This window comes from Euprymna scolopes, chromosome 1 (genome assembly GCF_053919585.1).
Source record: "Euprymna scolopes isolate OS-2025 chromosome 1, ASM5391958v1, whole genome shotgun sequence".
NCBI classification, from domain to species: Eukaryota; Metazoa; Mollusca; class Cephalopoda; order Sepiida; family Sepiolidae; genus Euprymna; species Euprymna scolopes.
Window position 1 is genome coordinate 192,748,592 of NC_136482.1, and position 17,636 is coordinate 192,766,227.

Here is a 17,636-nt window from a genome sequence, read left to right on the forward strand (position 1 = left end):
TGGAACGTGAATAGTCTCCAAGATTTTAAAGTGATATAATGAATGAGCACGACTAAGAATAAAAAAAAGAGTCCATGTTAAAGTTTGTTGCACAAGACGGGTTTTTAAGTAAATGATCAGTAATTGAGGACCCGTACGTGTTAGTAACAACGTCAGTTGCCCAGTAGGTTCCATTCCTAATTTTACTGGGTACATGTTGTTGGATTCTTCCATCTAATCTTAATGTCGTTTGACCAAAGTAGTTGGCACCGCAACCACATTCCAAAATTGTAAATAACGTTATTATTATGGGGAGGGGGGGGGGGGTAGAACGTCTTTTTGAGAAGATGGTAATAAAGTTCTCGTAGAGAACACAACACGCACATTGGCAGCAAAATAACATCCATGAACTGCTGAACTTATTTGTTTGGCAAATTTCTCACTGTACCCAACCAAGGCAAACGAAGATAAATTGGACATTTTGCTACTATATTCTCTTTAATTTGAGAGAATTCAGTCAATTTTTTTTGAATAACTGACCTAATCACATCTAGTGGGTACCCGTTTTTGGATAAAGTATCTGTAATTGTTTCCAATTCCTCATCTAATTTTGACTTGGAACAAATCATAAGGGCACGAAATCATAAGGATACTTAATTGTATCGCAAATAATTCAAACTGTTTAAATTTACATAAATTTTTTAAACTTTTTTTTTATTTTATTTTCTTATCAGTTCATTCAAGCTGGGGATGAAGCATCCTACTGGATGCCAAACATTCACCCGCTAACTCAGATATTGCAACTTAAAGATCTTTTTAAGATGCTGACCATCCCATTAAGTGCAATTGTCTGAATCTCTTGCACTTGGTTGACCGGGTATATTTGCCAGGCAGTTTTTAAATTTTTTCATGAGTCCAGTTTGCTCCTATAATAACTAGATTGATAGAGATCTTCCTAAGATTCCAATTTCTTTCTCATATTATACATAATACCTTGGTGTTTCGTTATCTTTTTCATATTATACATAATACCTTGGTATTTCATTATCTTTTTCATTTAAATTCTGTTTAACCCAGTATCATTGGGGACACTAACTTCTAATAAGGTTGCTTCTTTCTCCTTCCTGTCCTATATCACTATGTCAGGTTTAATAGCCCCATTTTCTATGTACGTAGCTGTAGGGATTGCATAGTCATAGTGGATGGTGTATAACTTGTTTCAGACTATTTTTTTTTTCCTTTGAAGATTGTAACATTGGGTATGGTGCAGCCAAACCAGCTGTCAACATTGTCCTGCTTTTTATTGAAACCAACCGAGAGCTCTTTTTAGTATCCTTGCTGTTCCCTTAAGTGCAATTGTCTGGATCTCTTTTGCACTTGGTTCACTAGGAATATTAGTTAGGTAAGACCAGGTTTTTTTTTAAATTGTTTTTTTTTTTATTACATTTTCACCCCAAACAAGGCACATTGCCACTTTGATGTAGGAGGCTACTATCAGGGGCAACAGCTACTGGGGTACTATGTAGGGATTTGGGCAGCAAGATGTCTGTTCATGTTGCACTTGAACTTATGCATGTCAGTATAGTTAGGGAAGCAGGGACCTGGAATGGAATTCCAAAGTCTAGCGGTTCTGGGGAAGAAACTACTGGAGTAGAAAGATCTTTTACATCTAGGAATCACTACAGTGTGGGGGTGGGATTTAGCAGCCTGTTGGGTTTGTCGAGGGTGTTCACGTCGTGGGGGCACAAGTGTCTGCAGTTCGTCACAGCATTCACCATTAAAATACTTGTAGAACAGGCAGAGGGATGCAATGTTTTGTCGATGGGACAGAGGCTGAAGCTTAGATGCCAGTTCAGGGCCTATCAGATTGGCAACTCTCTTTTGAACCTTGTCAAGGAGCGAGAGACTAGTAGCCGATGCACCAGCCCAAATATGACAGCAATACTCCATACATGGACGAATGGTTGCCTTAAAGAGGTGCAGGATACTTTCGGGTGTTAGTAGTTTTCTAGCACGGTAGAGAGAGCCCACCTTCCTCGCAGCGGCCCTGACAATGCCCTCGATGTAATTGTTCCAACTCATGTTTCCTGTGAACGTTAGACAAAGGAGCTTGAAAGACGTACTCTCAGATAAAGAGTCGTCGGCCATTGCTATAGGTGGTAGAGAAGGTTTCTAGTAATTATTGAATGAAACTAGTTTAGTCTTAGCAGCATTGAACGTGATCATCCATTTTTGTCCCCATTCCACTACAGAATGGAGGTCTTCCTCTAGTGTTTCTGCCATTTCTTTAGAAATTTGTTCATTCGTCTTCCTGTCGTGCCTGCCATAGAGTGTAGTGTCATCAGCATATATACCCATTTCAGAGGAAATTTTGTCGGGGAGGTTATTTATGAATATCAGGAACAGTAGAGGTCCAAGGATAGACCCCTGAGGCACTCCCGCATTTATATCATTGTTTAGATGTACGACCGTCGAGGACAACCTGGATTTTTCTCTTATCTAAGAAGGATTTAATTATGTTAAGTATTCTACTAGTGATACCGATATCAAGGGGGTAAATGCTACAAGTTCATTGTTAAAGTACTTGTAAAACGGGCACAGGGAGGAGATGGTGGGGCAATGGGACAGAGGTTGGAGCTGGACCGACGGTGTAGGATCTATTTAATTTATTCTTTCTTGTTGATGAGCGAGAGACTAGTGGTAGATGCACCAGTCTAGATGTGGCAACAATACTCCATCCATGGGTAAATTATGGCTTTATAAAGATATAGGATGCTCTCTAGCGCAAGTAATTTTCTAGCATGTTAGAGGGAGCCCACCTTTACAGCAGCCTTGGCAATGTCCTTAATGTATTCGTTCCAAGTCATGTTGCCTGTGAATGTAAGGCCAAAGAGTTTGAAAGATGGGCTCTCAGTTATTGTATTATTTGTCGTGACAATCGTTGGGCGAAAAGATTTTTGTTGTTAAAGGAAAAAATCTTAGTAATAGTAACATCCGTTTACCACCCTATTCGACTACAGACTGAACATCATTTTCTTTTTAAGGTTTCTGCCATTGCCTTGGATGAGTGTACACTGCCCCCCCCCGCTCATGTCTTTTATAGAGCATGGTATCATCAGCAAATATAGCCATATTAGACACAATTTTATCAGGGAAGTTGTTTAAAAATCAATTTGGCAATTAACGGGAGGAGCAAGAAAGTAAGAACACCATAATTGATTAGCCAAATAAAGAATTTCGTGGATAAGGACCGTCATGTGTCTATAGAGATATTTGGGCACAGTTTGATGTCAGTGTGGGAATTGTACACACAATTATTCATGAGGAACTGAAAATACGGAAGATTTGCGTGAAGTTTGTCCCAAGGGTGCTAAGAGAAGATCAAAAAGATGTTGTCATGACAGCAGGAAGATGGTCAAACTGATTAATTCAGACCCTGCAGTTCTTGATACTCTGGTGGCTTGCGATGAAAGCTGGATCTACTGCCATAACCCAAAAACGAAGAGACAGAGTTTGTTCCCAGTAGAAGCATACTGGCTCTTCCAGACCAAAGAAAGCCAACAGAGCAAATCCACACAGAAACTTATGATGATCCACTTTTTTTTTTGACAGCACGGGCATGATCTCCATGCACTGGGTTCCCACTGGACAGACATTCAACAAGGAGTACTATACTGAGAGTTTAAGGGAGTTTAGGAAGAGATTCCATTGGAAGAGACCAGCACTCTTCAAGATAATGCACCAGACTATTTGACCAAGATGAGCATCAAGACGGTTCCTCACCCTCCTTATTGTCCAGACTTGCTCCCTGTGACTTTTGGTTAATCCCTAAGTTCAAAGAAACCTTAAAGACTGTCATTATGATACAATTGAGGAGATGAACGAGGCTGTAATGTGGATCATTGACATGCTCATACAAGAGGATTTCCATAGGTTGTTGGAACGGTACAAAAAGTGCATTACAGCCAGAGAAGATTACTTTGAAAGGGAACTAGAGTTTCATGTGTGTATTATCAATAAAAGTGCTCATATGAAAAACTGTGGAAGCTTATTGAAGGCACCTTGTATGTATGGTGTTTTCTTAGATGCAACAAACTTTAAATTGACAACTATATTTTTTTTAATTGCAGATTTGGCAACTATCTGTTATTTTGAGTTCAGCTTTGTTTGGCAATTTATCATAAAGAGACTTACACCTGAGTAGCATTTGATAATTGAAAATGATAGAATCAATTTACTGAATGAAACATTTGATGAATGAATAATTTCATGACATGGACCACTCAACTGGCCACCTCCTTCAGGAGTTAACCCCATTTTCTTTGACGATATGTAAAATCCTAGGTCCATTTGACGCATTATTGCAGAAATACATTCTAATTTAAAGTGTAGAGTTTGTGAAAATTGGATCTCAGATTATGCCATATATGCGCAATCTGCAGGGGCCATATGTCCGATAATGTATTTAAATTATAAATGCCAAAACTGAATCTTTGAAATAAATCACATCTAATAAAAATATTTTAATCTGATTTAGTTTAATTTAAAGTTCATGGCTCCAAAATAAAATTAAAAAAACAAGTGAAGCATGCATGGTCCCCCGTGAGTGCACAGTGAACGAGGTATAAAAAAAAAAAAAATGACTAAGTTCAGCATCCCCCCCCCAATCACCACCATTAGTCCCAAAAGTTCCCAGTAGACGTCAAATCCTGGTGAAAATGAACAAACGGTGCAGTTTTAGGCCTTAAGATTTGTAAACTTGAATTCTGCACCATGTAAAAAAAAAAAAAAAAAAAAAAAAAATTTTTTTAAATAACCACGTCCATCATTTGTACCCGCCCCCATTTAACTGCAAGGCTTTAACATTTAAATTTGAGTTCAGCACCATGCAAAACTGCTAAATAGACACACACAGAAAATTTTGGACAGATATGGTAAAATAGTCCCAAGAATGGAGTTTTTATTAGCCCTAAAAGAGCCCCTGGGGCACACCCAATAGTTATTGCGAAGTATAGACAAACAAAATTATATAGAAATCAGTTAGTTACAACTTTTCAGAAAGTTTTATAAAAATCTAAGGCATCATTTTTTTAATAAGCACAAAAGTGTCAATTTCAGCTATTTTAACCTCTCGGAAAATCTGTTCTGTTACTTTTTTACTCATCATGTTTAATGTTTGTGCGAAATTGTTTTTAAATTCCAAGGCGTAGTTATTGAGAAAAGTGTGGACAGACGAACGGACAAGGGTGAATTTACAGGTCCACCCTCCTTTTGTCGGGGGATAAAAAAAACCTATATATATATATATATATATATATAGGTTTTTTTTTATCACAATTTTTATCTCAATTTGTCTTTACATAAGCAGTAATTTGTTGCTACACGGTCATGAGCATGTTTCAGTCTTCTAGTGTTTAGTAACTATACACCTCATCATTGGTTACCCTAGTTTTGAAAATTTATTTATATATATATATATATATATATATATATCAGTTTTTTTGGAAAAAGAAATCCAGCAGAGTGCTCAATTAAAAGGAAAATCCGAAATGTAAGAGCGTATTTATATTTTGTGTACAGAAAGTTGTTAGGAGACAAATCATTGGTACCGTCGGTTCCAAGCCCGATAATTAGGACCGAATATTGGCTGAAGAGAGCTATATAAGGATACCTTAAACGGTCCTTATTATTGGGCTTGAAACCGACAGTACCAATGATTTGTCTCATCTAACAACTTTCTGTACACAAAATATATATATATATATATATATATATATATACATTATATATATTACTGTGACTTAGTTAAATTTAAAATTCATGCCTCCAAAATAAAGTAAAACAAAAACAGAAACCTGTATAAATGGATTCACCTGTTAATTTGAACATATGAAGTTCATATAAAAGCGTAATTGTTTGAAATCCATACAGATTCCGACTTGTTTATCATCGTGATGAAGACTTGTGTAGCACCATCCACACTTTTTGAAATAACTGCTAATCTCAGTCAGTACAATTGATTGCCATGGACAGAGTAGACATTAGACCTTGGGTCTACTGTCTATTTTCTTTCTCGGAGATGCACATCTTAACTAAGATTGAGAGTGCATTTCTCCCAATGGTTTTTAACGCATCCCCACATACAAATGTAGAAATTTCTGTCTGACGCAGTATACATTGTGTCTAGTATTACAAAATGGTCACCGATTTCATACTGGCCAGGCTCATTATACTTATTATTATGCTTAACTTCAGTGATCTATCAAGAACCAATGTGTCAATATGATTATGCATGTGTATATATATCCATGTGGCATAATCACGTTGACACACCAGTTCTCGTCAGATCACCAAAGTTAAACAACGTTGAGCCTGACCAAATGAGTGCCCATTTTGGAATTCTAGGCGCTGTATGTGCTCTCCGCTTATCTTTGCATGGTTTCCAACCTCCACTTGACACTGGTATTTAATAGCGCAAACACAGGAGAAATGTGCTTAGAGATTGTGCAACTCTTGTCACAAAAGTTCTACGTGCAGTATCCATAGTCTGTCAATACTGAAAGAAGTTACAATATATATATATATATATATATATATATATATGTACACACATATAGATATAAACAATGTAAAAAAATACATTTAGTATGCACTTAAGCAGCAAGAATTCTTTTAAACATGTATTAAAAACAAGACTTCTGTCAGTTCACTTTTTCAATAGTCCTTATTTCCAGGTCACAGGTCACAGAAAATATCAAATTTAAATTGATAAATTCGTGGATTTATTCTGTAGTCATTTTATGTTAATCATTTTATTGAACTAATGGAGCTCTCTTCTAGGATCATTTCCAAAAATGGAGTTAAGTGTCTTTGTGCATTTATCCAAAATCATATGTGGCTTTACTAAAATTATTCCGTTTCAAATCTTTACCCTCACATTATCAAACCAACCAGCTACCTACTTTTGACATCAGGTTCTAATTGACCCCAAAGTTCCCTTTCCCATCAATCATCACACACGTTGGATCTATATCTACACTTAATTTCAAATTTTGATTAGTGCCAAGGAATGTGCAACATAACGAACCCGATATATTTGAAAGTGAACTTTGCTGTAAGCCTGAAAATGTTTGCTTGATTCATCAAATTTGACATCGCAGTTGGCGCCTCTTCCAAAAGTGTAGACATCATTTTGAAGATCTGCAAGAAAATATGAAAGTAATTTTAGTGAAAAAGTTATTCGCTTTAAAAATTTTTTATTAAATACTTGTGACAATGTTGGTAAATTTGCTTACAAACTAGAAAAATAAATGTACATTTACAAACTAGAAAAATAAATGTACATTTACAAACCAGAAAAATTAATGTACATTTACAAACCAGAAAAATTAATGTACATTTACAAACCAGAAAAATTAATGTACATTTACAAACCAGAAAAATTAATGTACATTTACAAACCAGAAAAATTAATGTACATTTACAAACCAGAAAAATTAATGTACATTTACAAACCAGAAAAATTAATGTACATTTACAAACCAGAAAAATTAATGTACATTTACAAACCAGAAAAATTAATGTACATTTACAAACCAGAAAAATTAATGTACATTTACAAACCAGAAAAATTAATGTACATTTACAAACCAGAAAAATTAATGTACATTTACAAACCAGAAAAATTAATGTACATTTACAAACCAGAAAAATTAATGTACATTTACAAACCAGAAAAATAAATGTACATTTACAAACCAGAAAAATAAATGTACATTTACAAACTAGAAAAATAAATGTACATTTACAAACTAGAAAAATAAATGTACATTTACAAACTAGAAAAATAAATGTACATTTACAAACTAGAAAAATAAATGTACATTTACAAACTAGAAAAATTAATGTACATTTACAAACCAGAAAAATTAATGTACATTTACAAACCAAAAAAATAAATGTACATTTACAAACCAGAAAAATAAATGTACATTTACAAACCAGAAAAATAAATGTACATTTACAAACCAGAAAAATAAATGTACATTTACAAACTAGAAAAATTAATGTACATTTACAAACTAGAAAAATTAATGTACATTTACAAACTAGAAAAATTAATGTACATTTACAAACTAGAAAAATTAATGTACATTTACAAACTAGAAAAATTAATATACATTTACAAACTAGAAAAATAAATGTACATTTACAAACTAGAAAAATAAATGTACATTTACAAACTAGAAAAATGTACATTTACAAACTAGAAAAATGTACATTTACAAACTAGAAAAATGTACATTTACAAACTAGAAAAATATACATTTACAAACTAGAAAAATAAATGTACATTTACAAACTAGAAAAATAAATGTACATTTACAAACTAGAAAAATAAATGTACATTTACAAACTAGAAAAATAAATGTACATTTACAAACTAGAAAAATAAATGTACATTTACAAACTAGAAAAATTAATGTACATTTACAAACTAGAAAAATTAATGTACATTTACAAACTAGAAAAAGAAATGTACATTTACAAACTAGAAAAATAAATATACATTTACAAACTAGAAAAATAAATATACATTTACAAACTAGAAAAATAAATGTACATTTACAAACTAGAAAAATAAATGTACATTTACAAACTAGAAAAATGTACATTTACAAACTAGAAAAATATACATTTACAAACTAGAAAAATATACATTTACAAACTAGAAAAATAAATGTACATTTACAAACTAGAAAAATAAATGTACATTTACAAACTAGAAAAATAAATGTACATTTACAAACTAGAAAAATGTACATTTACAAACTAGAAAAATGTACATTTACAAACTAGAAAAATATACATTTACAAACTAGAAAAATAAATGTACATTTACAAACTAGAAAAATAAATGTACATTTACAAACTAGAAAAATAAATGTACATTTACAAACTAGAAAAATAAATGTACATTTACAAACTAGAAAAATAAATGTACATTTACAAACTAGAAAAATAAATGTACATTTACAAACTAGAAAAATAAATGTACATTTACAAACTAGAAAAATAAATGTACATTTACAAACTAGAAAAATAAATGTACATTTACAAACTAGAAAAATAAATGTACATTTACAAACTAGAAAAATAAATATACATTTACAAACTAGAAAAATAAATGTACATTTACAAACTAGAAAAATAAATGTACATTTACAAACTAGAAAAATAAATATACATTTACAAACTAGAAAAATTAATGTACATTTACAAACTAGAAAAATTAATGTACATTTACAAACTAGAAAAATAAATGTACATTTACAAACTAGAAAAATAAATAATCTTTCTTGTATGTCGTTTATTTATGCCATCATTTTACTCTCCTTTTGTTACCCACTCTATTCCCCTCCTTCCACCACCTAAAACATTTAATTAGTTAACACAAACAAGATGATCAGTTTTATTGGTGATACTATAGTATTAGTCACAATTGAAAATCTCATTTCAAATAAAATGACCATCATATACTTATTTGTCATTCTGAAAAAAGAATCCTCACCAAAAGTTAGAAACCAATGATTGAATTAATTCAAAGTAAAAATCAATTTTATCGTAAATTGCAGTTTTATTATGTCTTTCATTTGTTCTTAATGAACACATAACTAAAGAAATGGCAAAAACACTAGAGGATGACCTCCAAGAATGGATGTTCACATTCAATGTTGCCAAGACTAAACTGGTTTCCTTCAATAATTACAAGAAACCTTCTCTACCACCAATAGCAATGGCCAGTGACTCCCTGTCTGAGAGTACATCTTTCAAACTGCTTGGCCTAACATTCACAAGAAACGTGAGTTGGAACAATTACATTGAAGGCATTGCCAGGGGCCGCTGCAAGAAAGGTAGGCTCTCTCTACCGTGCTAGAAAACTACTGACACCTGAAAGTATCCTGTACCTCTATAAGGCCACCACACGCCCATGTATGGAGTATTGTTGTCACATTTGGGCTGGTGCATCTGCTGCTAGTCTCTCGCTCCTAGACAAGGTTCAAGAGAGTCGCCAATCTGATAGGCCCTCAACTGGCATCTAAACTTCAGCCTCTGTCCCATCGACAAAACGTTGCATCCCTCTGCCTGTTCTACAAGTATTTTAAAATACAGTAGTTTCTTCCGCAGAACCGCTAGACTCTGGAATTCCATTCCAGGTCCCTGCTTCCCTAACTGTACTGACATGCAGAAGTTCAAGTGTAACGTGAACCGACATCTTGCTGCCCAAATCCCAACAGTGCCCCAGCAGTTGCTGCCCCTGATAGTAGCCCCCTATACCAAAGTGGCAATGTACCTTGTTTGGGGTGAAAATGTAATTAAAAAAAAAAAAAAAGAAAAAAAAAAATTAAAGAAAAGACTGATTTATCTTTTTTCTAATTCCATTTTCATCTGGAACAAAGCACAGTGCCATTTTGATGTAGAGGGCTACTATCGGGACAATAAGTTGCAGGATTGCTATGCAGGGAGTTGAGCAGCAAGATGTCTTTATATTACACTTGAACTTCTGCATATCAGTACAGTTGGGGAAGAAGGAACCCGGAAGGGCGTTCCAAAGTCTAGCAGTTCTGGGGAAAAAAACTAAGAGAAAAAAATCTTCTTACATCTAAAGATCGCTACTGTATAGGGGTGGAATTTTGCTGCCTGTCGGGTTTGTTGGGGGTATTTACATTGAGGGGGTACAAGGGCTTGTAGTTCGGAGCATCCACCATTAAAATACTTGTAAAACAAGCAAAGGGATGCAACATTTTGTTGATGGGACAGAGACTGAAGCCTAGATGGCAGTTCTGGACGTATCAGGTTGGCAGCTTTCTTTTGAACCCTGTCCAGGAGTAAGAGACTAGTAGCGGACCAAATGTGACAACAATACTCCATACATGAGCAAATGGTGGCATTGTATAGGTACAGGCTACTTTCAGGCGTAAGTAACTTTCTAGCACGGAAGAGAGAGCCCACCTTTCTTGCAGCGGCCCTGGTAATGCTCTCAACGTATCTGTTCCAACTCATGTTCCCTGTGAACCTTAAGCTGAGGAATTTGAAAGAAGTACTTTCAGGTAATGTATTTTTAGCCATAGTTATTAGTGGTTGAGGAGGTTTCTTGTAATTATTGAAGGAAACAAGCTTAATCTTGGCAGCATTGAATGTGACCATTTTTGTCCCCATTCCACCACAGATTGGAGGTCTTCCTCTAGTGTTTGTTCCATTTCTTTAGATATGTGTTCATTTGTTTTCCCCTCGTCTCTTTTATAGAGAATGGTGTCATCAGCAAATATACTCATCTCAGAGACAATTTTATCAGGGAGGTCGTTTATGAATATTAGGAATAATAAAGGTCCAAGGATACACCCCTAAGGTACACTCGCATTTACATCATATTGTTTAGATGTACGATCGTAGAGGACAACCTGGATTTTTCTCTTATCTAAGAAGGACTTAATTATGTTAAGTATTTGTCCAGATATACCATAAGATCTGATTTTTCTGAGAAGACCATTGTGCCAAACCCTGTCAAAAGCCTTAGATATATCTGGGGCTACTGCTCTACTTTCCCCTGCTTTGTCCAGTTATGGTATATATATTTAGAGATTATAGTTAGAATATCTGCTGTATAATAGGCTTGCCTAAATTCATATTGTTGGTACCCGAATTTTGCTTTCTGATTCTGGAAAACTGCTTCTATTGTACAAATTTTAAAAATACTGGTGAAAAAAAAACTAACCCACTAAATTATCGTTCTCCCTCTCTTCGCTAAAATCTTTGAGCCCTTAATCAATAAAGCACTAGTCCATTTCATAGATAATAAACTTCTTTCCAATCCACAGTATGGATTTAGGCAAGTCCATTCTACTGCAGATATCCTAACTGTAATCTCCAATCATATATACCATATAAGGCAGGAGAGACTAGGCCAGTAGCCCTAGAATATCTAAAGACTAATCATTAAACTAGTAAACTATTTCAAAATTCCATTCTGGAACTTTGAAAAAAAAATAAAAAATAAAAATTTTTCAACTCCTTGTTTGGTTAATAAATATTCATGCACAAAGCACCAATTCATTGCCGACACCACATTAATATTAAATTACTTAATTTGAGGCAATTCTGAAAAAAAAAAAAAAAAAAAAATTATTTAAGCTTTAAATAATCAACATTACTCATTTTAAGGTTGGGCTTTCATTATTGTAATCAAGAAACATTAATGTATGTTTACATCATCTGTCATGCAATAATGCCAGCAAATTACAGATAAAACATTCATCTTATGATCGAACAGAATTTAGAGAAAAAAAAAAAAACTGTCACAATTAAAATAAATTTAGAAATTTTTTTTTTTTATCTTGTATTAATACAAGATAAAAAAAAAAATTTCTGCATTTTTTATTAAAAGATTTATTATTTGACTAAAAAATAAAATATTTACAAAGAATATTAAAAAATATTACATGAAGATCATATCAAACATATGACATAACATATGATATATCAAATATATGACATAACATATGATATATCAAATATATAGCATACTTGCAGTTTGCCTGGCCATAAAATAAGTGGTCAACTCACTTAAGAGATGCTCTTTAATTGGGCAAACCAGAAAGGAAGTTGCCCACTACAACCAAGCAACAATGATGTTATATACCAACGATATTCAAAATCTTACGCTGCGAGTATTCGCTTTTTGATGCTACAGATCAAAAGTAAACCGAAGCCAATTTCATAATCGCTCAAAAGTTGAGGACGTTTTGTTAATTTAAAATAATGCTATTTATTTTATTAATTCAAAATAATGCTATTATTTATTAATTTATTATTTATTAACATGGAAAAAGATTGAAGAAGTTGCTTTTATTCTTCAGAGATGAAGAATATGGTTTAACTGTTATGCTCTGTAGTTTGCCTTCGAAGAACACATAGGATATGAGAAGTCCTATATCAGATAAGATTAGTTCCTCGTGATCAAAACTGTCAAAATCACCAATTCATCACTTTTGGAATAACTCTGAATCATAGCTATGATACAAGATCATTTGTGGTGATCTAGATCTTTATGTTGCGAGTGAAACAGTTGTATTCACTAGTAGTTTTCCCAAGTGGTGACTAAAAATAATAAAACGCTTATCTGTTGGTGACTTTTTTTTTATGACAATCTTCCAAAGCTTATTACTGAGGAAAAAAAAAAAAAGTCTTTTCAACCTTTATTTGTTTTTGTTTTTTTTAATAAAACAAGCAAAGTCAAATTATTCAAGAAAAGTTTAATAGAACAATATACTCTTTTTGTTGGGGAACCAAAAAGAGGGTGAACCTGTAAATTCACCCTTGTCCGTTCATCTGTCCACTTTTCTCAACTACGCCTTTGAATTTTTAAAAATTTTGTACAAACATTAAACATGATACAAGTAAAAAGTAACATCGGATTTTCCTGTGCCTTTCGGGTTAAAATGGTTAAAATTGACACTTTTGTGCTTATTAAAAAAAAAAAAAAAAAAAAAAAATTGATGCCTTGGATAAAACTTTCTGAAAAGTTGTAACTAAGTGATTTCTATATAATTTTGTTTGTCTATACTTTGCGATAACTTTTTGGTGTGCCCCAGGGGCTCTTTTAGGGCTAATAAAAACCCCATTCTTGGGACTATTTTACCACATCTGTCCAAAATTTTCTGTGTGTGTCTATTTAGCAGTTTTGCATGGTGCTGAACTCAAATTTAAATATGTTTAAGGCCTTTGGGATTTTGGGAGGCAAATGGACTTACTCATTTCTATTTTTGCATGGTGCAGAACTCAAATTTACATATGTTAAGGCTTAAAAATGCACTGTTTTTCATTTTCATCAGGATTTGACGTCCTCTGGGGACTTTGGGGGCTAAATGAGGAGGGGGGGGCTGAACTGAGTCATTTTTTTTTTATACCTCGTTCACTGTGCACTCACGGAGCACGAAGAACACTTCACTTGTTTTTATTTTTTAATGAAGGCTGTTAAAAAAAGGCTGTTCTAATGTTTATACATTCAAATCTGAACATAAAATTAAGTGTATATTTTGAATTACACTTAAAAGAAAAAAAAAGAAATCTTTATGATGTATGTACCAATCACAGAATGAAGATATATTCCAAAAATCATGTAAGTTTGGTAAGTAACTGCAAATATTTAATTGTCAAAGGTCAACTAAGGATAAATTTGTCTGCAGAACCCTGTATGAGAACATAAAAAGTTGTGTAAAACTGTTCTGTTTGTGGAACTAACTATATCAATCGTGTGATGGAGATTCTCCTTGTACTATATAATAGTAGGTCAGGCTAACACTTAGCGTAATACGGTTCTACGATACATACTTGTCATTTTTTATCTATCAATAAAACTATGAGACATGATCACATATGCATTTCCCAACGATGAAAAAAAAAAAAAAAAAAAAAAAAAAAAATTCATTGTTTGTTCATTATTAACTTGCAGCCCCCACCCCGACGTTGTCCAGTCATAAAATATGTTTAAACATGTTTTAATTCATGCAAATTAAGTATTTATTATTACAGAGTCAATTCTCTATCAATTATTATATTTAACCTAATATATAGCATGGAGATGAAAACTAAAAATATATATGTACGATTTGTTATTGGCATTTTTTTTTAGTGAGATTAACAAATTTGAAATTTATTTAATTTCCCCCGCTACCTTAGCGGTTCTTTTAAGAGCTATAAGCTATTAGTGTTATTCATAGATATATATTAGATATGTATGAGATTGCCCTTATTTTTTATGGGACATATTTATTTTTATTATTAAATATTATCTTACATGCATAAAAGTATACGTGTTGCTGATGAAGGCTAAAAGCCAGAAACATTAGCTAGAATTGAAACCAAAACACACAAGTGTCCATCCTCATTTCTTAGCCACGTCCATACGCATATATATATATATATATATATATATATATATATATAATTTCATTTGGCATCTCTTTTTTAAAAGATGGAATTGCCCCATCATCGAAGACAAAATTCAAGCAAGTAAGGTCCAAAAAGCCTCATAATTATATAGATTAAATATATGACAGTATTTTTCAGGCTCTATGGTACTTGTCGCATTTTATTGATATAAAACTATGAGCAAGATCACATGCGCATGTGTTTTTCCCCACCTGGACACAACGATGATGAACACTGAATTTTTATTTTATTTATTATTAAATATTTATTGAAATCAAAAATAAGGAAAAACTAAAACATTTTTAATTCTATTTAAAAAAAAAAAAAAAAAAAAGGCGACAAACATGAATAGCTTCTTATCACAAAATTAAATTATTATGGTTTGTATTGTTAAATGCAACTTATAACTAGGGCTATGACAACAGAATATTCTTATTGTTTTGACACTCGAGTATATATCCAACGCAGTTAATCAACCGAGAACCACATCACTCTATATAAAAACATACAAGATATCAACGGATATATACTCAAGAGTCAAAACAATGAAAAGAATATGCTGTTGTCATAGCCCCTACTTATTTATAACTAGCATTATTTGCCCAATGTTGCCTGGTTATAGATGAAATAAAATATTAAAGAAATCTAAAATATAAAATTCACTATGTTTTTCAAAGTGCATCTCCTCCTTGGCACGAGGTGGGTTAAATGATCACATTTCTTGTAAACCGTTGTTTTATATATATACTAGCGAGGGGTACCCGGCGTTGCCCGGGTGTTTGTAGGTGTGTGTGAAAAAAAACAAAAAAAAACAGGTGCCCGTGAAAAAAAAAAACGAAGCCTTGACGACGCGCAGTTGGAAAATAGTAAAGTGTGAAAAAAAAAAAAACAGGTGCGCGTTTTTGATTGACGTGACGGCGATAGGTATTCAGCAGTTACGATTTTGTGCGGGACAGTTTTTAAATAAATAAATCGGTTTGTTTGTTTTTAACTAAGTTCGGGGAAAACCAGCTCCCTGTTTATTAGAGGGGAGTGTCTCGTCTCGAAATGAAAGCTACCGTCTGATATGACGAAGTCGACATTGAACAAACGTTACTTAGCTCTCTAGAGACCACTGGCTCTGGGCCTGCGATTAGTGTCGAGTTTCGCTTTTTGTTTATACCGAAAACCGAATGTAACGCGTGCCGATGCAGGAAATGTGGAATAATTAACGTTTGAAAGTCAATAAAATAAAATTAAATAGACAGACGAGCTTCGTGGTTAAGTGTGAGATATTACAATTTATAGATGATATAAAAAGTTTTAAGTTGCGAAGCGAGCGAGCGCTTCTCTGAAAAAAGCCTTTTGTGGACATCGAGGAGAAGCGTACATACATACATACATTTTCGCTTTTATATATATAGATAAGCCAATAAAAATAGCTGCTAAGGAGTCAAACTTGAAAAAAAAAAAAAAAAGGAAATTTGGCTGGCGTAAGTCGACTTAGTGTTCTTGAATACATATGCAAAAATGCATACATTTATACGTTAAAGTCGATTTATGTTTAACTATTTCTTATCTGTTTAACAGTAGCTCAAACGGTAATGACTAAGGCCAGAGTGCTAAATGGTTTGGTTTTGATTTTAGCTGATGGCACCCAAGTTATTTTTTTAATTTTATTTTTGAAATCACAACTATATATTGGGTACAATATAATAATCAATAGAGAATTGTCTATAATATGAAATCTGCATAAATTAAAATATCATATTTAAGCATATTTTACAACCGGGCAATGCCAGGTGTTGTGCAAGTAAAATAATAAGCAAAAATAAAATGACATAATTGATTTGATCTCCGCACACGCATGAATCCTGTTAAGTGTCATGTGAATAAAACCGTAATATTAAACGATTACATTTCCTTTGTGTTGATAAGAAAATATGTGTGCATATTTTTTTTTAAAACTTATTTACGCCAAACAATGCAAATGGCCACTTGGACGTAAGAGGTTACTGTTTGGGACCATGCTTACAGTGAAACTATGTAGAAAGTTGAGCAGAGTTATGTGTTCAGATTAAATTTAAATTTCTGTACGCTAGCATAATCCAAAGACGCAGGAAACGGGGAGGGAAATAAAAAAGCTAACAATTTAAAATTTGTCTTTTGATTATTCACTCCAAACAAGACATATTGCTTCTGGCACGTGAGAGACTATTATATGTAACCATGTCTACAGGGACACTATGTAGGGAGTTGAGCTGCAAAAAGTTTGTTCACATTACATTAAAATTTATGCACGTCATTAATCGGGAAGCAAGAAACGGGGGAGGGAGGATTCCCAAAGTCTATCAGTTAGAGAGAAGAGTAGAAAGTTTTCCAGAATCTAGGGGCCTTTATAGTGAAGGAGTGGGATTTTGCTGCTTTAAGGATTAGTCGGTATTTACATCAAGGGGAAACTTTTTATTATTAGTTTTAGAAAGAAAACGTAGTACAAATCAGTATTGCTTCATTAAAAAAAAAAAAAAAAAAAGTTATTTTAAGAAAAAAATGAAAATAGACGCAAGTCGCTTAGTGTTTATAGTGGGTAACACGAACGAAGGTTGCCAAAACATGAAACAACCTGCACAAGTGTACAGGAAACTGAATAATTTTTCATAAATTATAAAGGAATAGATGTCAATTCA

General features: G+C 33.1%; 1 protein-coding gene across 1 annotated transcript in view; it reads right to left on the reverse strand.

Moving 5' to 3' along the window:
• LOC145278625 (serine/threonine-protein kinase Chk2-like) overlaps positions 1-17,636 on the reverse strand; it is an 85,356-nt gene that overhangs the window by 57,337 nt on the left and 10,383 nt on the right. Inside the window, exon 2 of the mRNA XM_080130675.1 lies at positions 7,067-7,179. Within this exon, the coding sequence (XP_079986801.1) occupies positions 7,067-7,179 (113 nt within the window). The remainder of the gene's footprint in view (positions 1-7,066; positions 7,180-17,636) is intronic.